The sequence below is a fragment of the Astatotilapia calliptera genome, chromosome 3 (genome assembly GCF_964374335.1).
Source record: "Astatotilapia calliptera chromosome 3, fAstCal68.1, whole genome shotgun sequence".
Taxonomy (NCBI): domain Eukaryota; kingdom Metazoa; phylum Chordata; class Actinopteri; order Cichliformes; family Cichlidae; genus Astatotilapia; species Astatotilapia calliptera.
The window spans coordinates 79946511-79969528 of NC_137424.1; the positions used below are offsets into that span (position 1 = coordinate 79946511).

General features: G+C 41.6%; 1 protein-coding gene and 1 long non-coding RNA gene across 2 annotated transcripts in view; both read right to left on the minus strand.

The window, feature by feature from the left end:
* Positions 1–23018, minus strand: part of LOC113010244 (ribonuclease inhibitor-like) — a 59652-nt gene that overhangs the window by 21084 nt on the left and 15550 nt on the right. The window contains exon 4 of the mRNA XM_080299422.1: positions 2708–2881. Coding sequence (XP_080155548.1) covers positions 2708–2881 — 174 coding nt within the window. The remainder of the gene's footprint in view (positions 1–2707; positions 2882–23018) is intronic.
* Positions 6151–14681, minus strand: LOC145425951 (uncharacterized). Its single transcript, XR_013906720.1, has 2 exons — positions 13877–14681; positions 6151–12713 (listed from the first exon to the last, which is right to left on the minus strand). It is a non-coding gene; the product is annotated as an uncharacterized LOC145425951 (long non-coding RNA).

Below are 23018 nucleotides of genomic sequence, written 5' to 3' on the forward strand. Positions count from 1 at the left end.
ATAAAAGGCACCACACCTGCAGTAGATGTGCCGGTGTGAGGTCTCGCAGCAAGCTATCAAATACGGTGCATTTCTTGTCTTTAAAAAAACAAAATGATATGCGTCACCAGGTGTTTCATCAGATTCGAGGTGTTACCTCCTTTGCACAGTATCACCTTAAAGCACTTGCTGCAGGCTGCTGAGTTTGCATCTTTTGCTGTGAAGTACAGCCAGACTTTTGACCGCTTCGCCTTGAGCGTTCTTAATCTGTAGCTCTGCTCTAAAAGAACGTACATACCTGGGCCCGCCTACTACGCTTGCAAAGGTAAAATGATTGGCTCGAATCCAAAGTGTATGACATCACAGGAAAGCACCGAAATAAAGCACCGAAATGTGCGCTGCTTTTCGGTCTGGTTACTACCGTTTATGTCACATCCCATCCCTAGTCACTGATGGTGCCTCCAAAGCAGTCTGTAGCTCCTTACTGTAACTTGTAGCTCTTGTTAGAGTTGATTATTTTAATAATAATAATGGATTGGATTTATATAGCGCTTTTAAAGGCACCCAAAGCGCTTTACAATGCCACTATTCATTCACTCTCGCATTCACACACTGGTGGAGGTAAGCGGTGGTAGCCACAGCTGCCCTGGGGCAGACTGACAGAAACGAGGCTGCCATATCGCGCCATCGGCCCCTCAACACCAGTAGGCGGTAGGGTAAAGTGTCTTGCCCAAGGACACAACGACCAGGACAGAGACCCCGGGGATCGAACCGGCGACCTTACAGTTACAGATACGCTTCCCAACCCCCTGAGCCACGGTCGCCCCATGTTCCTTACTGTAACTCGTAGCTCTTGTTAGACTTGATTATTTTAAGATTGGTATTTGTGCAAAGTCACATGACCATTGCTTGCATTTCTGTTGATAAAATGTTTTTTCCTTATTAGGTCGTAGCTTCTGTACATATATGAGATGCAAGCAGCCTCGTTGCTATAGTTTTTCATTGCACATTTAGAAACCACAAGGTTTTGTTCTTCGAAGGTGCAAGACTGCTCACCTCTTCTTTTTACATGCTTAGTGCACATGTTGATTTGTTAATAGGTTGCCCTATATGGAGCGACTGGAGATCTTGTGAAAGGTCATGCCATTTATGGTGTCAGGAAAAACACACACACAGACGCTGAAGTTGCTCACATATGCTTGCCTTGAATGTATAACCGTTTTCACTCAAATAAAAGGAGCCATAAGGGGATTGAGGTTTGGAGTTGGGTGAGCTTAGGTGAGGAGTGAATGACTCTCTCAGAGATCCTGGCCGGGATTTCCTTGTGACAAGTAAAAGATAAAAGCACTGTGGTTTTGCTCTGTTTACAAGAATTGGTCTCTGAGACAGCGAGGTCTGTGACTTTAGACCTAACAGCTCTTTCACGTATGAAAAGTTTGTGCAATTTCTTCTGTTGATTTTAAACAAAAAAGAACAAGAAAAACAGGAAAACAAAGATAGGAACACTCTTTTGCCAGGACAAAGAGCAGCTGCTGCGTGTGTCCGCACCGCCATTGGTTAGGAATGACAGCTGTGGATTAATCAGGGTCCCCTCTCTTTGAATTAGGAAAGGGCGGCAGGCCGCTCAGCACCCTGTGGAGGGACATGTATGAGCCGCCAGCCATACATTCAGTATCACTGTTTCAAAGGTGAAAATTATTACAGTTAAAACATTAAACCCGAGAAGAAGAAAACAGACTATACTATGAAGATCCTCAGTGTGGATCAGTATACCGTATTTTCACGACCATAAGGCGCACTTAAAAGTCTTAGATTTTCTTCAAAAAGTACGGCGCGCCCTATAGCGCAGTGTGTTGTAATGAGGACGTAGTAGAGAACACAATGAGAACGCTAAAGGGAGAAGCGTTTCGACGGTCACCATTCGGCTAAAAGCAGTTTCACTTTCACTTTTTATGAAACCGTGCCATTTTTCCATCCGGACCAGGACTATGGTAGCGCAGCAACTTCCAGCGGATTATAAGGAAAAGCTGGCCATCTTCCGCTCCTACTGCAGCAAACACATCGGCGACAAACACATCCAGCGATGGATGACCGATGGAGACCACAGTTTCACCAAGAGTGGAAGGCAGCGCCGGGCGAGTTATGCCACAATTTGCCAATGGATTGTAGATGCTTGGGCTAACATGTCTGCTGGCACTGTTGTTCGAGCTTTCGCAAAAGCCGGCATCATTTCCGAGGAGCCGCACGGCACGGAAAGTGACTCTGACGGTGAAGAAAGTGAACCTGGCATGTTTGATGGAGATTTAGCGCAGCTGTTCAATTCAGACACAGAGGATGAGGACTTCGATGGGTTTGATTGATGATAAAAATGTGAGTACCAAACTTTGTTTTGCTCCTGCTTTATTTTTAAATACGCACACTTGTATGCTTGTGTGTTGTTGATGATGACGATTACTGGTAATAAAAATGTGAGTAAGGTACCGAACTCAGGTTTGCTCCCGCTTTACTTTTAAATACGCATACGGTACTTGTATGCGCCCTATGATCCAGTGCGCCTTATGTGTGTGTTAAATACAGTAATGGCACACATAACTGAGACTGCGCCTTTTAGCACAGTGCGCCTTATGGTCGTGAAAATACAGTAATATCAGCCTTATGTCTGCAGTTTAGTGTCAGCACAACTTCCTCATCATATTCATCTCAGCACAACTAAAACATGGTGACTGACCTCAGAATTTCAAGTCCACATCCTGGACTCTCCAGAAAACCACACAGCTGCTTCACTTCTGAATCCTGCAGGTTGTTGACGCTCAGGTCCAGCTCTCTCAGATGGGAGGGGTTGGACTTCAGCGCTGCTGCCAGATAATCACAGCTCATCTCTGACAAACCACAGATGCTCAACCTGTATAAAGAATAAAAGATGTAGGTTTATTAGACAAAGTGTGTGCTTGAAATCATTCAGTGTTTCATAATCTGTTCAGAGCTGAAGAAAGTTCAGAGTGTAGAAGTTTCAAAAATGGAATCTCCAAACAGCTAAAGCCAACAGAAAGCAGCTTAAAAAAACCCACAATAACAGAAATAAATGTTCAAATTAAAGTTGTGCATTTCTAGAAAGAGTATTTTTAAGACAGCGTCGCTATTGATCATCTTCTGTTCAATAAAAGTTTGGTTTTCCACATGTGAGTGTTTATGATGCACAAAAGACTGAGTGCAAAGAAGGAGCGAGGATGACAGAGAAATGGTACAAGAGCATCAACACCAGTGAGGAAATTTCCAGAAGGATTTTGGAACCTGTTGGATTAAATCACAAAACCAAGTTGTTACAAAGAAACTCCATCATATTATTGCTTAGCATGTCCCAGGGTTCCTCTGGGATGTTTGGAACTTGTAGAAGTGCACCATTTTCTAATGATTATAGTCTAAAGTCAGAATATGATCCACTCACTAATAATTGATCAACAAATTGATTTACTCTGCCTTACAGAAACCTGGTTGCAGCAGGATGATTATGTTACTCCAAAAGTTAATTCTGTTAATCTGGACGTAGCGTTTTCTGGGAGAAAAGTTTCGTCACTCATCCAAGTGACTTCTTCAGTCACTTGAAACCACTCCAGACTGAAGAAGTCACTTGGATGAGTGACGAAACGATTCCCCCAGAAAACGCTACGTCCAGATTAACAGAATCAACTTTTGGAGATTTATTTTCCTGGATGATTGAGAATGCATCAAGACGATGATTATGTTAGTTTAAATGAATCAACACCCCGCAAGTCATTCTAACTACCAGAAATCTCGAAGCACAGGCCGAGGGGGCGGTGTGGCAGCAATTTTTCACACCAGACTATTAATCAGAATGAGAATCAGAATACTTTATTGATCCCTGGGGGAAATTATTTTTTGTTACAGTGCTCCATTTTAAACCAACATTAAGACAAGACAGTCAATACACTAAGAATAGTACAATATATACTAGGGGTGCAACGATATTCGTATCGATATCGAACCGTTCGATACAGTGCTTTCGGTTCGGTACGCATATGTATCGAACAATACAATTTTTTTTAAAAAAAATTTTTTTTTTTTTTTTTTTTTTGTCCCGTTTGGATCTATAGCCATCAGAATTGTTGTCTTGAGGCCAAGAAAGATGCCAAGCGGATTTATTTTACCAAGTGGATCATCATATTGGTCCATTTGATTGACCTTTATTATAATTATGAATTTATTTTATTTTCAGTTGCAAACGGGACAGACATGACTGTGGGATAGGACAGGGGGAAAGAATGAAAGAAAGAGGGGAGAGAAAGAAAGAAAACCAAAGGGGAGAAAAAAAAAAGAACAATACAAAATGTGTAATTTTTTTTATCAACTTTCCTTCTGACGATGCTGTCTGTGTTGAGCGCTCAGTGAATCTGCGTTCAACTACTCCGCCTAGGCTGCACTGTCCAGCGCAGATCCACTGAGCGCTCAACACAGACAGCATCATCAGAAGGAAGAGCGCAGGGCAAGCTAACGAGACAGAAAGTTAAGCTGTGCTAAATAACCAGGGGTGCACATAAGTGGTGCACATTCGCTGTCAAAATAAAAAACACGTACAAGGGTTAGGGTTAAATTTAAAAACTGTACTTTTGAGTTAAAATATATATTTATAATTTTAATAAATGACAAATTAAAAAGGCATGAACATTTTTTTTGTATCGAAAAAATATCGAACCGTGACACCAAAGTATCGAACCGAACCGTGAATTTTGTGTATCGTTGCACAACAAACAAACAAACATACAAACATACAAACATACATACATACATACATACATACATACATACATACATACATACATAAGTCACTCATAAATAAATAGTTGGAAAAGAAACACGTGTAGCTGTAGCAGCAAACAGTGTGTTAAGTGGATGCGTTGTACAGGGAGCCACAGGCAGGAAAGATTTCCTGTGTCGTTCAGTGGTGCTTTTTGGTAATCTCAGTCTCTCATTGAACGAGCTCCTGTGACTGACCAGCATGTCATGGAGTGGGTGGGAGGTGTTATCTACATTGTCTTTATCTTGGACAGCATCCGCCTCTCCGACACCACCTTGAGGGAGTCCAGCTCCATCCCCACAACATTACTGGCCTTACGGATTAGTTTATTAAGTCTGTTGGCATCTGCGACCCTCAGCCTGCTCTCCCAGCATGCAACAGCATAGAGGATCGCACTGGCCACAACAGACTCATAGAAAATCCTCAGCATTTTCTGGCAGATGTTGAAGGACCTCAGTCGCCTCAAAAAATAGAGACGACTCTGGCCCTTCCTGTAAAGTGCTGTGGTGTTTTTAGCCCAGTCCAGTTTATTGTCAATGTGTACTCCAAGGTATTTATAGTCCTCCACAATGTCAACACTGACCCCCTGGATTGAAACAGGGGTCAAGTGTTTCCTGGTCTTCCTGAAGTCCACGATCAGTTCCTTGGTCTTTGCCACGTTTAGCTGCAGATGATTCTGCTCACACCACTATTAATTAAATTAATTAATTATTAATTAAAGAAAGACCAAGACAGACTTTTAATTCATTTGAAAGCCTGATGCTTAACATTGTCCACCCCAGCTGTGAAACTCAGAAACCAGTCTTACTTGTTATCATCTATCGTCCACCTGGGCCTTACACAGAGTTTCTGTCTGATTTCTCAGACTTTTTATCTGATTTAGTTCTCAGCTCAGATAAAATAATTATTGTGGGTGATTTTAACATCCATGTAGATGCTAAAAATGACAGCCTCAACATGGCATTTAATCTGTTATTAGACTCAATTGGCTTCTCTCAAAATGTAAAAGAACCCACCCACCACTTTAATCACACTCTAGATCTTGTTTTAACATATGGCATAGAAACTGAACATTTAACAGCGTTTCCTGAAAACCCTCTCCTGTCTGATCATTTCCTGATAACATTTACATTTACAATAATTGATTACACAGCAGTGGAGAGTAGACTTTATCCCAGTAGATGTCTTTCTGAAAGCGCTGTAACTATGTTTAAGAATATAATCCACCCATTGTTATCATCTTCAATGACCTGTACCTAGAGCAGAACAGCTATCTGAACGCTAACCCAGCAGAGGTCAATTACCTTGTGTTACGTCTGGTTCGGTTTGGGTAAGACGGAAAAACAGCCGAGTCCGTGTAGGTGACAAACATAGTGATTTTATTGCACACTTCTAAGACAGAAGCATGGGAAGACAAGCGTACAGCCACAGATCTCCAAAGAGTGGACCGCTCCCCCTCCTTATATAAGCTATGATGACGTCACACAGTCAGACCTTACTGGAAATGATAACAGTTTGGGCCTGTTCAGAGAGTTTACCTAATATGGACATCAACTGCTAGTTGTTAGAGAAAAACAAGTGTGTATTACATTGTGCATTTTGTGAAAGTGTATCTATCAGAAAACTGTCCTCAGATGACCCTCCTATTATTACTAAGTGTGTGTGTACACATTCATGTGTTGTATAAGAGCGTGCATGTACTTTCCAGGCCTGTGTACGTGCAGAACGGAACATGGAACCAAGGCAGGGTCCAGCAGGCCCCACAGGCTTCTGAGTGATTACAGAACTGTGAAACAGCTTTAAGCAAATAACATGAATAGTACAGAACAACAATAGACTGATTAGAGTACTGATAATCTGTGTAGATTAATGTTAACCTAGATATGGTTCAAAGATTATTCTGTCAACTGGTTCAACAATGGTAAATGATTAATGATTGATACTTCTGATTATAACTGTGATCATAAGAATACAAAATAAAATATCTCCTGGTCACATTCCTCCTCTTTGGGCTGGCTTGCCAGCCCAACTCACACCAGGATTTATTTCCAAACCAAACAAACACGTTATGACACTTATCAATCCCAACGCCTCCGTTGTTTTCCAATTTTCCCACAACCCAGCTGTTCTTTTAGCTTCAGACTCGAGTTTCAGCCTGACACGCTTCAGGCCCCTTTACCACCTCCTCTTGGAGTGAAGAAACGCCCTCGGATTCTTCTTTCTTCGACTTCCGGGGTTATACCACCCTTCAGTCGCTACACAAATCTGTGTGTTTGGTGTCCGTTGTGACCGCCGTGTCCCCCTTTTTGCCAAAAGCCTCTCGAACCACGTTGGTCTCTGGTGTTCCTAGGTTTCGCCAACCCCTTCCTGGTTATCGCTTGTGGTTATGGGATCCATCTTCTCAAGGAGCCCCAAGGCCATGACACTTGACCCCAGTTGCTGTGAAGGGTCCCCATATCTCCGTGTCCCCGTCTGGCGTCTGTTCCCGTCTCTGCAAGAGACAGAAAGCCTCTCCTGCGCTGGCTCTCCTAACCTAATGTTGTTGACTTTGTTTATTCCAATCCTATGCCATGCTTATGTGTGTAAGCGTGCATGCATTTAACCCTCTGCACGTGAAGTCAATAGCTCCAATATATCAATCCGATCCGTTGTCGGATGAAGCTTTTGACCTTCACAGACTAAGTGCCAGCTCCTTATAAGCACATTTGCAAGGTGTGTATAAAAATGAACCACAGACCTCAAACAAATTGGGCATTCTTTCTAACTTGAGTGTAATACTCAGATTCTGATCATCTAATTATGCTTCTCACTCGTTCCCTAAATTGTCTAGAAACCTTTAATTTTGCCATACCTAAATTATTAAAACACAGACCAAATGATATACCCCCTATATAGCTTTTACCTTTATGAGCACACTTCAATAATGAGCAACAACCTGCAATCTGTACCAAAAAATCTTCATGGTCCCACCTGCAATTAAAGATCAGATGCATTTTATACCTGTTTTAATTCCTCCTTATATAGAACCTCCTCAGTTTCAGGTTAGTAGCGATTAGTCTCAATCAATCGTTCTAGTTGTATTTTGCAATTCAGCTAAAAAGCAAACCTGTTAAAGTAAACAGCTTATTTACAACCACCTGCAATTCACAAGAGTAATAAACGGTTCAGCACAACAGACAAGTATCATGTTCAGGTTTCTCCAATCATTAAATCACTATTATTGCCAGAATTTGCTTTATTCACCCTTTGGGCAATGTTATTCCAAGAGAGAGAGAGAAAGAGAGAGAGAGAGAGAGAGCGAGAGCGAGAGCGAGAGCGAGAGAGAGAGAGAGAGAGAGAGAGAGCCCCTAATGGCCAGTTAGTGGGCTCTAGGTCAAACTGTCCCCAAATTTGTTATTTGTTATTATTACTTGTTTTCATGTCACTTGTCTGTTTTCTACTGCACCCTTCTCACCAAAGCAAAGCAAACATCAGCAGCACATTGACCGTAGTCAGCCATCCTCATTCCATAGGTGCTATAAAACATTTCCTGTAAAAGAATCACAGTTTTTCAAGACAGAGTGTGTCTCCCCCAACACTCTCACCAGAATACAGTGTAATAGCATCCCCCACTCCTAACCCCTAAACACCGTTTCTTCACACATCCGCCCAGAAATCCTGTAATAGAAAAACATTAAAACTGTAACCCTGTAGGGAAGAAAATGTAAATGGTAACGCTGCGCAGTTACCTCTGTAAACAACACAAGACACAAAAATGGCATTTACAGGTTCACTCATCCTCGAATATTTTGTCATCCTTCTACTCCTGTAAAAGAAACACACATAAATTCATCCACCCTTTTATCCTATCTAGGTGGAGGTGGTTAACCTTGAGTCATGGTCAAGTCTTGTCATCTTTTACCAGTCAGTCCGTTTGTTTTTATTCCCAGTCTTTCATCCATTCATCCATTCTTTCTTTCTTTGCTGATAGTGAAACCTGTCGTCGCATTTAGTTTCCACACTCAGCAAAATGACGTCATCTCAAAAAGAAAACAAGAACTTGAATTTGGATTACCTCGCTGAATCCTTTTTTAAACAGGGACTCTCGTTTCTAATGGTCCCCCCAAGTGTTTCCTCCAGAACCCATTTCAATGCGGAGAAACTCACTTACAACAATTTTCTCGCCGACGTGTAATGCTTGTAATTTCCGATGTGCAGATCTGCTTAAAGAAAAGATTCACAAACAAAAATCAGTGCACTGTTCAAAATATAAAACAAAATAAAATGAAAAATAACAAAAACAAAATGCAGACGCCCGGGTCTTAGGACTTGTCACTGAATATCCCTCCCATCAATAAAAATACCAAACCTAAACCTACACAGAGTCAAATCAACACCACTGCAACCTTTTCATATTCATAAACCTATATGTTTTGCGTTCGTGAAACAAAATTGAACCATTAAGTCCTTTGAGCTCTTGAAATGTTTTAATTCTCTTAATTCTGCCAGTTTATTTCAACACTTATTCAATGACTTTTATTCAACTGCTACTTGGTCACTCGAATTTTACCTGTTCAAATTGCCTAGGGTTCAACAAAGTCTAGATCCCCGTTATCATGAAACTTGAACGGGTGTACGATGATTTCCTTACAGTAATTTAGAATCATCACTCAACCTAGCTCTACTACTGGCACTGCGTGACTTTTCTCACACTGGAAACCAGAATTTAGTACAGAACTTTAATGCCTCAGGCAATCGTGCTCAAAGGCTGTCCCCCCTTCTCTTCTTCTTTGTCCGTGTGTTCCTCCTTTATTAAATCTCCATCACAATGACGTGGCGCTCTGAAATAAAACTCACACTGTTAATTCCTCGTTGTCACTCTGCACCACTGCTCAGAGGGTTTTCTTTTCTTTTTAGTGTACAGTAAACAATTAAGTCGAGGCCTTAAGCCCCAGATATCTCGCACGGGCATCGTTTTCATAACCAAACCGCTCCGGACTCGGCTCCCCAGACCACACAAATGCCCTCTGGGCTTATTATTATAGCAAATTCTGTATTTGACGTTGTCGTGTGCAGCATTGAGCCTTTGTCAGTAAAGCATTCTTCATTGCAGCAGCTGGAGCATTGTGTGTCACTTCTTAGTAAATTAAATCAACATTTTGATTTTAGTGCATGGGTATGTATCAGTTTTTACTCCCTCAACAAGTGCATAAGTGTTCATGTGTGTGTTTCCCTTCATTCTAAGTAGGCGCATGCAGAAGTGTGTATTCGTGTGTTGGTGTATGTTTGTGTTCATCACCTTCCTGTTCTGTAGTTTAGGTAAACCAGCGGCCTGACGCATGGCCTAGGGTCCTCCCCTCCTCTTTGGGTCTGTTTTCATCCGCTGTTGCAGCTGCCTGCATCTTCTCCTTGTAACTTGACCCTTTTGCTTCTGTATGGTCTTTCATGGTTTACTCCTGCTGTTGGAGCTTTGCGTCAAGTCTGACGACCTCCTGCTCCAGCAAGCTTCCGCCTGATTACAAGTCCTGTACGTGAAACTCCAAGTCTGACTGATGAGTTCAACTAGCAGCCAGCTCCTCCGGAGCCATGCTCAATTTCTGTTCTGATGCCTTGAGCTCTTACTGAGGGCAAACACCTCAGAGTCTTTCCTTCCACGTCAGATTGGAGTCTGTTTATGTTGTCCTTACTCTGCTCCACGGCCTTCTGCAGCTCTTCCGTTCGGCTCTTCTCAGAGGTCAGCATTCTTTTGCTCACCCTCCCTTTTCCTCCGGGCTTAATGCGCGTCTCGTCACAGCTCTGTCAGCTGACGCAGCCTGGGAATTTCCCCCGTGTAGTGAAACGGGCTTTAGGTTTAGTGCTCTCCGTCTCTGCTGCATGAGATCACTCTTTTGCAGCACTGTTGACATCCTCAAATTGTTGTGAGTCCAGCGGCTGTGGCCTTCAGGGGTCAAAGGGTCAAAAATGGTCGCGGAGAGGGCAACGATGGTAGAGGGGAGGGTAGGAGTCCAGGTCAGCTTCGGCTTTCAGAAAAAACAAAAACAAAACAAAACAGGCGAACAGGAAAATGATGTTGTGTTGGCTGTGCTGTGTTAGCTGTGTTATCCAGAGAGGGGAAAAACAACGAAACAACAAAGATCTCGTCTCCCCCCTTTTTTTTTTTTTTTTCACCATCTAATCAACTCATAACCCCTCAAGTTGACAGGACAACACAGGTACGTGTCAAAATTCTTAAGATCCTGTTTAGAAACCTAAAAAAGGGATTTCCTATCATTCAGTAGGCATTTGTCTTAAACAATCAACAAAAACATGTCCCAAGTCGACCCTTTTAACCACTAAATTTGTCGTGTCCTCACTCAATCATCAGACCAGTGTCTTTGTCTTTTGACGTTACGTTGTTGTCCTGCAACCCAAAGGGTTTATTTGTCAGTAGTGGATAAACTATATCATTTAAAAACAGGTGTATGTTAAGTGTCGCTACTTTAACCTTGCATGTACGTGCACATGTATGTAAGCTGTTTCTTCATTGCATGTATGGGTGCGTCTGTATATGGGTTAATTTAACTTTTTCTCAAACGAGGCATTTCTCTAACACGCACATGTGTCTGTTCCACACACTTCTCCTACCTTTCTCTGGTTGTGTGTGGTTTTATTTGTTTCAGTCATTTACCAGGAACATCTTTTCCTTTTTTCCATGTCTTCCGTCAGAGTTTAACACTGGTGAGATTCAGGGAGACAGCACCCAGAGCAGTTCAGCGAGAAAAACCTGCCTCAAACTACATTCTCTCTTTTTTGTTTTTCCGGGAGGGGTGAGGACAACTCTGGTGTCCAGCCGTGAATTTTAGCCAAAGCTTGGCCTGTCTTCTGCTGCCGTACTCAGGTTTCCAGGTTAAGAAAAACACCTGTATGAAGACACTAAACATACATTTAGTATTTGTATAAACATAACTGCCTAAATCATTGAACTCTTGAGGAGGGTGGATTTCAGAATCAGAATCAAAATCAAAAACTTTATTGTCATTGTCTTGAGACCAACGAAATTAAGAATGGTCCCCGATCATTGCATCCTCCCTAGCAATATCAAAAAATAAACAAAACAATAAAATTCAATAAATAAAATAGATAGAATACTTAACATACTAAGTATTCCCACAGTCATGCTTCAGACCGTGCATAGATTAACACAAGAGTGGCATGTTGGACATTTTTGTAGTATTCAGATGTGTTATGGCAGTTGGATAACAGCTGTGTTTGAGTCTATTAGTCCTTGCTCTGATTGCCCTGTACCGTCTGTCTTAGGGCAACAGTTCGAACAGGGAGTGGCCAGGATGTGAAGTGTCTTTTATGATGTTTTGGGCCTTTTTAAAACAGTGGGCGTTGTTTGACTCTTTACTAACTTTAAACCCCACCATAACAATTTCTCACTCACAAACTTCTGTGCATCCATTTAATCATGCGAAGCCAGCACAAAATCACACACATACCCCTACAGCAAAGCTTTAACATAACCACAATGCAACTCCTCCCTTAAACGGGAGAAATCACCCTAAATTAACCAACTCTATATAAAACGTCAAACAAAGATAAACCACAAACATTTCTACACTTCTGTGTCTTCCACGCAGCACAATAGGCAGAAAAACACCGACTACTCACAGTCTACAACAAAAGAAAAACCTGCTCTTTTCACAACTCTCACAGCTAAAGTCAAAACTCTTACCCAGTGCCTCTGAAATAATAAAAAATCACCAAATACTCGGTTACTCTCTTCACTCGCGTCCTCTCACTCCCTTCTTCCTCATACAGCATACACGCTCGCTCCCGCGGACCCGCTCGGCCCCGCGGGCTCACTCGGCCCCCACCTTTTTTCTCTCACAGAGACAGAGAGAGGGACCCTTTTCCTTTTTTTTTTTTCTCCAGCACACATACACACACAGAATCTCAACTGAGAGAAAGAGGGAGAGAAGAGAAAAGAGTTGTAGAGAGGAAGTTTTTTAGCAGGAGTTTCAGATCTAACAGATTTATACAACTTATTTACACACACCGGTAATTTATAATCTATATACACACGGGCCCGCATAGACGTCATACCAGAAGAGGTTACTCCTATCTTTTTTGACTAATTTAAAAGCACCTATAGCCCAGGCCTAGCCTTGCTGGTCAATACACACCTCGGGAACGCCCTCCCGATAGCGCTCAAATTCCTAAAAAACACCATATGCCAGAATAACTTTACCTCAGTTCTCTATTTCTCTGCTGGTGTTGCTAAATTTTTGACTAATTTAAAAGCATCTTTCAGCCCAGAGCCCGGCTCTTGCTGATCAATTACCGTTTCAAGTACGCCGCCTTGAAAAACGGTCAAATTACTAAGTTCTAGTACTTTAAAACTGCTTCCCCGCCCGGACACCTGGACCTCCACCAGCTGCGTGAAAGGCAATGAAATCCTGGCTCACGCTTTTGGCTATACTTAAAGTTCACAAGCTCCTGACGTTTAAATAGGAGGCAGCCAGGTCTAACCTTCCTAATCAATCAATGCAGTAGAAGGCAATCACTCATAGATTACCTGGCCATTAAGGGCGTCCCAAGTGCCCCCGGTAGACCAAACCGAGCTTAAACATACAACGCGTCCGTTGCATGTGGCGTCTGCCAAAACGCTGAACAACTGCATTCCTAGAGAGCCTAGCTTCTCAGTCCTAAACGAATTTACCTGTTTAAAAGCCTCACGGTGAGCTCTGAGCCCCCCCGTTTAATTATCTGAAGCCCGAGACCGTCTCTGCTACCCTATTTAAAACCAAATTAACCCTACACTACCGATTGACTGGCTGGCATTCCCAGTCAACCCACATTTAACCTCTTAAACCGTATTTATTTATTTCCACACACCTTAAACCGTATTAACTTAAACACATAACTTCTTAACTCAAAATTCACCCCCAAAATGAACAACAATGAATTTAGTCAGACTACTATGCCCTATTTTACAACTAATTAGTCAAGATCACTATGGACCAACGCCAGAAGCCCAGACTGAGTGAATATTATTTAATTAAATTTAGTTTTAACTTCCAATATAGCGCCTTTGGATAAAAATCAACAGGTGGCACTCACCTTTTCTTATGACGCCTGGCGTCACTCAGACAGGCTGCTGGCCTCCGCCCCTGTTTGTCACCCACACGATAGCTGCAAGCTCCCCTCTCCCCCAACCGGAGTTTCGGCACCAAGTTGTTACGTCTGGTTCGGTTTGGGTAAGACGGAAAAACAGCCGAGTCCGTGTAGGTGACAAACATAGTGATTTTATTGCACACTTCTAAGACAGAAGCATGGGAAGACAAGCGTACAGCCACAGATCTCCAAAGAGTGGACCGCTCCCCCTCCTTATATAAGCTATGATGACGTCACACAGTCAGACCTTACTGGAAATGATAACAGTTTGGGCCTGTTCAGAGAGTTTACCTAATATGGACATCAACTGCTAGTTGTTAGAGAAAAACAAGTGTGTATTACATTGTGCATTTTGTGAAAGTGTATCTATCAGAAAACTGTCCTCAGATGACCCTCCTATTATTACTAAGTGTGTGTGTACACATTCATGTGTTGTATAAGAGCGTGCATGTACTTTCCAGGCCTGTGTACGTGCAGAACGGAACATGGAACCAAGGCAGGGTCCAGCAGGCCCCACAGGCTTCTGAGTGATTACAGAACTGTGAAACAGCTTTAAGCAAATAACATGAATAGTACAGAACAACAATAGACTGATTAGAGTACTGATAATCTGTGTAGATTAATGTTAACCTAGATATGGTTCAAAGATTATTCTGTCAACTGGTTCAACAATGGTAAATGATTAATGATTGATACTTCTGATTATAACTGTGATCATAAGAATACAAAATAAAATATCTCCTGGTCACACTTGTCAATAATTTTACCTCCTCACTAGGGGTGGGCCATATAAACGATATACAATAGAAACGATATAAATTAGGCCAACGATAGAGATTTTGACTATACTGCTCTATCGCGTTAGCGCATGTTGATGATGTCATCAAGCTGCGCCTGTTTTGGTCGAAAGCATCGCAGCGGCTACAACCATTATCATCTGCAAATTATCCCGGGCGACAGTCATAGCAAAGAGATGAAGCACTTTTGAAGTATGGGGAAAGCCAAAAACTGCACTTCCTCCACTTCCGTAACATTGATTCATTAATGTTGAATTCTCTCACAGCTGTTCTATTCCCATGTTGTTGCAGTATATTAATAACTAACCCCGTATTGTGGATGAATAATCACAGTTGTTCTCCTCACTGAAGTTTGCACCGTGTATAGAATCCTGCTATACGATTGCATTTGTCCCTAACCACCAGAATCCCTTGCGTTAACTTTTATCGAGTGGAAAAAAAGTTGCCGTTCATCCTCCAGCTTCACTGTGCTAATGTTATGCTAACATAGCTGTGTCGCTAGCAATCACGTAGCACAACATTTTATACCAGATAGTCCAACTTCAGTAACCCTACAAACGCCACTGCTGTTTAGTTTTCTGTCTTCATTTATGTGGAAAGTGGTAGCAGAGGCCTCAAATCAGAAGTACCTGACTCCGTGGTATAATTCTCAAACACGTACCCTAAAGCAGATGACTCGTAAGCTGGAGAGGAAATGGTTTGTCACAAATTTAGAGGATCATCATTTAGCCTGGAGAAATAGTTTGCTGCTTTATAAGAAAGCCCTCCACAAAGCCAGAACATCTTACTATTCATCACTGATTGAAGAAAATAAGAACAACCCCAGGTTTCTCTTCAGCACTGTAGCCAGGCTGAAAAAAAGTCAGAGCTCTTTTGAGCCAACCATCTCTTTAACATTAACTAGTAATGACTTCGTAAACTTCTTCACAAATAAAAATTTTATCATTAGAGAAAAAAATACCAATAATCATCTCAAAGATGTAATATTATCTACAGCTACTCTTAGTACCATTGATGTTAAGTTAGACTCTTTTTCTCCAATTGATCTTTCTGAGTTAACTTCAATAATTACTTCTTCCAAACCATCAACGTGTCTTTTAGTCCCCATTCCTACAAAACTGCTCAAAGAAGTCCCGCAGTTAATTAATGCTTTAATCTTAAATATGATCAACCTATCTCTAATAATCGGCTATGTACCACAGACCTTCAAGCTGGCTGTAGTTAAACCTTTACTCAAAAAGCCATCTCTAGACCCAGCAGTCTTAGCTAATTATAGGCCAATCTCCAACCTTCCTTTCATATCAAAAATCCTTGAAAGAGTAGTTGTCAAACAGCTAACAGATCATCTGCAGAGGAATGGCTTATTTGAAGAGTTTCAGTCAGGTTTCAGAGCTCAGCACAGCACAGAAACAGCTTTAGTGAAGGTTACAAATGATCTTCTTATGGCCTCTGACAGTGGACTCATCTCTGTGTCTAGCAGGAGCTAGACCTTAGTGCAGCATTCGATACTGTTGACCATAATATCCTATTAGAGCGATTAGAACATGCTGTAGGTATTACAGGTACTGCGCTGCAGTGGTTTGTATCATATCTATCTAATAGACTCCAATTTGTTCATGTAAATGGAGAGTCCTCTTCACACACTGAGGTTAATTATGGAGTTCCACAGGGTTCAGTGCTAGGACCAATTCTGTTTACATTATACATGTTTCCCTTAGGCAGCATCATTAGAAGACATAGCATACATTGACACTTCTATGCTGATGACACCTAGCTCTATCTGTCCATGAAGCCAGATAACACACACCAATTAGTTAAACTGCATGAATGTCTTAAAGACATAAAGACCTGGATGGACGCTAAATTTCTGCTTCTTAGTTCAGATGAAACTGAGGTTATTGTACTCGGCCCTGAAAATCTTAGAAATATGGTATCTAACCAGATTCTTACTCTTGATGGCATTACCTTGGCCTCCAGTAACACTGTGAGGAACCTTGGAGTCATTTTTGACCAGGATATGTCCTTCAATGCACATATTAAACAAATATGTAAGAATGCTTTCTTTCATTTGCGCAACATCTCTAAAATTAGAAATATCCTGTCTCAGAGTGACGCTGAAAAAACTAGTTCATGCATTTATTACTTCCAGGCTGGACGACTGTAATTCATTATTATCAGGATATCCTAAAAACTCGCTGAAAAGCCTTCAGCTAATCCAAAATGCTGCAGCAAGAGTCCTGACAGGGACTAGAAAGAGAGAGCAGATTTCTCCTGTTTTGGCTTCCCTTCATTGGCTTCCTGTTAAATCCAGAATTGAATTCAAAATCCTGCTCCTCACATACAAGGTCTCAAATAATCAGGCCCCATCTTATATTAATGACATTGTAGTACCATATCACCCTATTAGAGCACTTCGCTCTCGCTCTGCAGGCCTACTTCTTGTTCCTAGAGTATTTAAAAGTAGAATGGGAGGCAGAGCCTTCAGTTTTCAGGCCCCTCTTCTGTGGAACCAGCTTCCAGTTTGGATTCAGGAGACAGACACCATCTCTACTTTTAAGATTAGGCTTAAAACTTTCCTTTTTGCTAAAGCATATAGTTAGGGCTGGACCAGGTGACCCTGAATCCTCCCTTAGTTATGCTGCAATAGACGTAGGCTGCCGGGGAATCCTATAATGGTAGTTTTTCCTTCCCACTGTCACCAAAGTGCTTGCTGATAGGGGGTCATATGATTGTTGGGTTTTCTCTGTATCTATTTTTGTGCGATCTGCTGTACAATATAAAGTGTCTTGAGGTGACTTTTGTTGTGATTTGCCGCTATATAAATAAAATTGAATTGAATTGAATCACTTCGACATACAGGGAGTGCAGAATTATTAGGCAAATGAGTATTTTGTCCACATCATCCTCTTCATGCATGTTGTCTTACTCCAAGCTGTATAGGCTCGAAAGCCTACTACCAATTAAGCATATTAGGTGATGTGCATCTCTGTAATGAGAAGGGGTGTGGTCTAATGACATCAACACCCTATATCAGGTGTGCATAATTATTAGGCAACGTCCTTTCCTTTGGCAAAATGGGTCAAAAGAAGGACTTGACAGGCTCAGAAAAGTCAAAAATAGTGAGATATCTTGCAGAGGGATGCAGCAGTCTCAAAATTGCAAAGCTTCTGAAGCGTGATCATCGAACAATCAAGCGTTTCATTCAAAATAGTCAACAGGGTCGCAAGAAGCGTGTGGAAAAACCAAGGCGCAAAATAACTGCCCATGAACTGAGAAAAGTCAAGCGTGGAGCTGCCAAGATGCCACTTGCCACCAGTTTGGCCATATTTCAGAGCTGCAACATCACTGGAGTGCCCAAGAGCACAAGGTGTGCAATACTCAGAGACATGGCCAAGGTAAGAAAGGCTGAAAGACGACCACCACTGAACAAGACACAGAAGCTGAAACGTCAAGACTGGGCCAAGAAATATCTCAAGACTGGTTTTTCTAAGGTTTTATGGACTGATGACATGAGAGTGAGTCTTGATGGGCCAGATGGATGGGCCCGTGGCTGGTTTGGTAAAGGGCAGAGAGCTCCAGTCCCACTCAGACGCCAGCAAGGTGGAGGTGGAGTACTGGTTTGGGCTGGTATCATCAAAGATGAGCTTGTGGGGCCTTATTGGGTTGAGGATGGAGTCAAGCTCAACTCCCAGTCCTACTGCCAGTTTCTGGAAGACACCTTCTTCAAGCAGTGGTACAGGAAGAAGTCTGCATCCTTCAAGAAAACATGATTTTCATGCAGGACAATGCTCCATCACACGCGTCCAAGTACTGCACAGCGTGGCTGGCAAGAAAGGGTATAAAAGAAGAAAAACTAATGACATGGCCTCCTTGTTCACCTGATCTGAACCCCATTGAGAACCTGTGGTCCATCATCAAATGTGAGATTTACAAGGAGGTAGAGCAGGGCGATATGGCCAAAAATATTTATCACGATATATATTTGAAAATTTGCGATAACGATATAACCAACGATATAATTGATGCGAGACAAAATAAAACTCCACAACATTACTAGCGCAAAAAGACAACCTTCCATTTATTTTCACTTAAACAAGAAGCCGGTTTTTATGTACATTAAAGCTTTATAAAAATGTAACAGTGCAAATGCAAATTCCTTGCTGAAAGTTTAACCAAAAGGCATTTCCAGTAGAAATGAGCATAACCATGTATAATATCCACTGAAGTTGAAAAGAGGTGCTTTGCAACATTAAACTGAAGTGTGCAGTACATATTTTTCGGACCATAAGGTGCACGGGATTATAAGGCACATTAAACGAAACAAAGCAGTCAGATAAATCAAACTTTATTAAACTCATTCTTCTTGCTTCCTCCACTTCTGTACCATTGATTCATGAATGTTGAATTCTCTGGCAGCTGCATGTTGTTGCAGTATATGAATGACTAACCTTGTATTGTGGATGGATTATCTCAGTTGTTCTCCTGACTGAAGTTTGGTCCGTTTACAGCATCCTGCCATGCGATTGCATTTGTCTCTAACTATCAGGAACGTTAACTTTTATAAGTGGAAAAGTGTTAGTGTTTGTCCTCCAGCTTCACTGCGTTTATATTATGCTAACGTAGCTGTGTCGCTAACGATCACGTAGCACATCATTATATAGCAGCTAGCCCAACTTCAGTAACCCTACAAACGTCACTGCTGTTTAGTTTCCTGTCTTCATTTATGTTGGAAGTGATAGAAGAGCTGTACGTTTGAATTTTTTCAGAAATCTCTCAATCAGAACATGCAATATCATGCTTAGGTAACTAGAGAAACTAGCGAGCTAACTTCCGCTAGCTCCCTGCTAACTTCTAACTCCGTTAAATGTAATACATTTTGTTTTCATGGATGCCTGGAAGTTAAACTTCATAGTTTCACCTGGTAAAGCAGCAATGCTGATCGTTTTATTAAAGATGAAAGAATTTAGACAGTTTTTAACTCTCAGTGATGCTGCAGTGTTGTTTGACCTGAAGCATACAGAGTTTAGGACCCAGATTACTCCCAGATTTAAGAGCCTCTTAGTCCGACAAATACAACAATAACGACGGTCGCCTGCATGTTCTGCAAAAAAATGTGCTTTGTCGTGTTTCTGACGGACAAACACCAAACCAGTTCCACATCACTGAAGTTGCACCATTTTTACAAACCAATTCTGGTTCATCTGATTCACTCAACAATCGGCCATGTGCGTAGGAAAACAAAGACACTGCGCATGCGCGTTTTACTCATTCTATCGCGATATTTCATTTTCCTATCGTTGCCCAACATTATACCGGTATTACCGTGAACGGTATAATATGACCCAGCCCTACAAGGAGGGAAAACAGTACACCTCTCTGAACAGTGTCTGGGAGGCTGTGGTTGCTGCTGCACGCAATGTTGATGGTGAACAGATCAAAACACTGACAGAATCCATGGATGGCAGGCTTTTGAGTGTCCTTGCAAAGAAAGGTGGCTATATTGGTCGCTGGTTTGTTTTTGAATGTCAGAAATGTAGATTTGTGAATGTGGAGATGTTATATTGGTTTCACTGGTAAAAATAAATAATTGAAATGGGTATATATTTGTTTTTTGTTAAGTTGCCTAATAATTCTGCACAGTAATAGTCACCTGCACACACAGATATCCCCCTAAAATAGCTAAAACTAAAAACAAACTAAAAACAACTTCCAAAAACATTCAGCTTTGATATTAATGAGTTTTTTTGGGTTCATTGAGAACATGGTTGTTGTTCAATAATAAAATTATTCCTCAAAAATACAACTTGCCTAATAATTCTGCACTCCCTGTATAAATGGTAAATGGCCTGTATTTGTATAGCGCTTTACACTACATTCAGTCATCCACCCATTCACACATACATTCACACACACCGGTGATGGCAAGCTACATCAACACATATTTAAACATGGTTGTAATCAAACTGCATCAGATTATTGGTGATCAACAGAAATCCTTGGGCTCAGCTCCACAAAGATTTCCAGTTTGTTTACTGTTAATGCAACATGTACAACAGGTCCTGAGAAACATTAGCAGTATGACAGCTGAGTGTCACCTTCTTCTTCTCATTCATCACACTTTGTTTTCATTCATGTCCTCCTCATTTTTACTTTTTAACATTATTACAGTTCAGTCACAGATTCACTCAAACACATGATCATGATTCATGCAGATTTGAGGAGCACACATCTGTTAGCTGTTCTTTCTTTCATGGTTAAGCTTGTACACTGATCTACAGCTTACTGACACTGAGTCATTTCCTCATTCATAAAGTCAAAGCTCAGTGGAGAGTGTACATCTGCACAAATTTACCTTGTTACAAAAGCAGAAATCCCAGTTAAACATTGGTTTGCTAAACATAAAGCTTTTACGGCCAATCAGTCATCAATATATCAGGATGGGGACGGCAATGACATCACAGATTTACCATCAGATCAGAATAAAATCTATGACCTCCATCTTTGTAACTCTGGGACTCTTTGGATAGTGTTGATATCAGATTGGAAGCTTCTTCAGTTCTAAGGTCAAATGGTGGAGGGTCCCAGATATAAACCTAGTGGAAGTAACCCCCCACAGAGGGACAAAAGGACCCCCTGATGATCCTCTAATCACCTGAGCCAAGGTGTGAAACTGGGTGTGGGTCCCAATCAGCCAGAGTTTCGGGTGAGCTCATTGTGAAACCTGGCCCCACCTTATCATGCGAATTCCTGAGGTCAGATGGCCCAGGATGTGAGTGGGCGTTAAGGCGTCTGGGAAGGGATCTGAAAACTGGATTTTAGATGGCAAAGAGTTGGTGTCGTAAACCCCGCCTCTGTTCAAAGATGGTCGCTCACAGTGGACATAGATGCTTCTTTCACTCCTCTTTCAAACACATCTGTTAGCTGTTCTTTCTTTCATGGTTAAGCTTGTACACTGATCTACAGCTTACTGACACTGAGTCATTTCCTCATTCATAAAGTCAAAGCTCAGTGGAGAGTGTACATCTGCACAAATTTACCTTGTTACAAAAGCAGAAATCCCAGTTAAACATTGGTTTGCTAAACATAAAGCTTTTACGGCCAATCAGTCATCAATATATCAGGATGGGGACGGCAATGACATCACAGATTTACCATCAGATCAGAATAAAATCTATGACCTCCATCTTTGTAACTCTGGGACTCTTTGGATAGTGTTGATATCAGATTGGAAGCTTCTTCAGTTCTAAGGTCAAATGGTGGAGGGTCCCAGATATAAACCTAGTGGAAGTAACCCCCCACAGAGGGACAAAAGGACCCCCTGATGATCCTCTAATCACCTGAGCCAAGGTGTGAAACTGGGTGTGGGTCCCAATCAGCCAGAGTTTCGGGTGAGCTCATTGTGAAACCTGGCCCCACCTTATCATGCGAATTCCTGAGGTCAGATGGCCCAGGATGTGAGTGGGCGTTAAGGCGTCTGGGAAGGGATCTGAAAACTGGATTTTAGATGGCAAAGAGTTGGTGTCGTAAACCCCGCCTCTGTTCAAAGATGGTCGCTCACAGTGGACATAGATGCTTCTTTCACTCCTCTTTCAAACACATCTGTTAGCTGTTCTTTCTTTCATGGTTAAGCTTGTACACTGATCTACAGCTTACTGACACTGAGTCATTTCCTCATTCATAAAGTCAAAGCTCAGTGGAGAGTGTACATCTGCACAAATTTACCTTGTTACAAAAGCAGAAATCCCAGTTAAACATTGGTTTGCTAAACATAAAGCTTTTACGGCCAATCAGTCATCAATATATCAGGATGGGGACGGCAATGACATCACAGATTTACCATCAGATCAGAATAAAATCTATGACCTCCATCTTTGTAACTCTGGGACTCTTTGGATAGTGTTGATATCAGATTGGAAGTTTCCTGCACTGCAAACATTGACTGTGTTACACACTGATCAGTGATCAGTCATTGTTTGATTGGAATCAATCACACTGATCGATTCATCTGATCAAAGTTCAAGCTGCTCAATGATAAGCATAGACATTATAATAAATGATGGATTTTGTATAAACTTTGAGTCTATGATGATGACAGAGTGATTCCTGCTCCTCTGGATTCACACAGAGCTTTTGCTATTTATTTACCCTTTGCCATTGTGAATCATAGTGTCGGACTCCGTGACTCACACTGAGCATGCTCAGAGCTGATTGACCTGACTCTGATCAGCTCATCTGCAACAGGAAGGTACTTCCTGGAAAATAGCTTATTATCTAATATGAGCTGATTACTG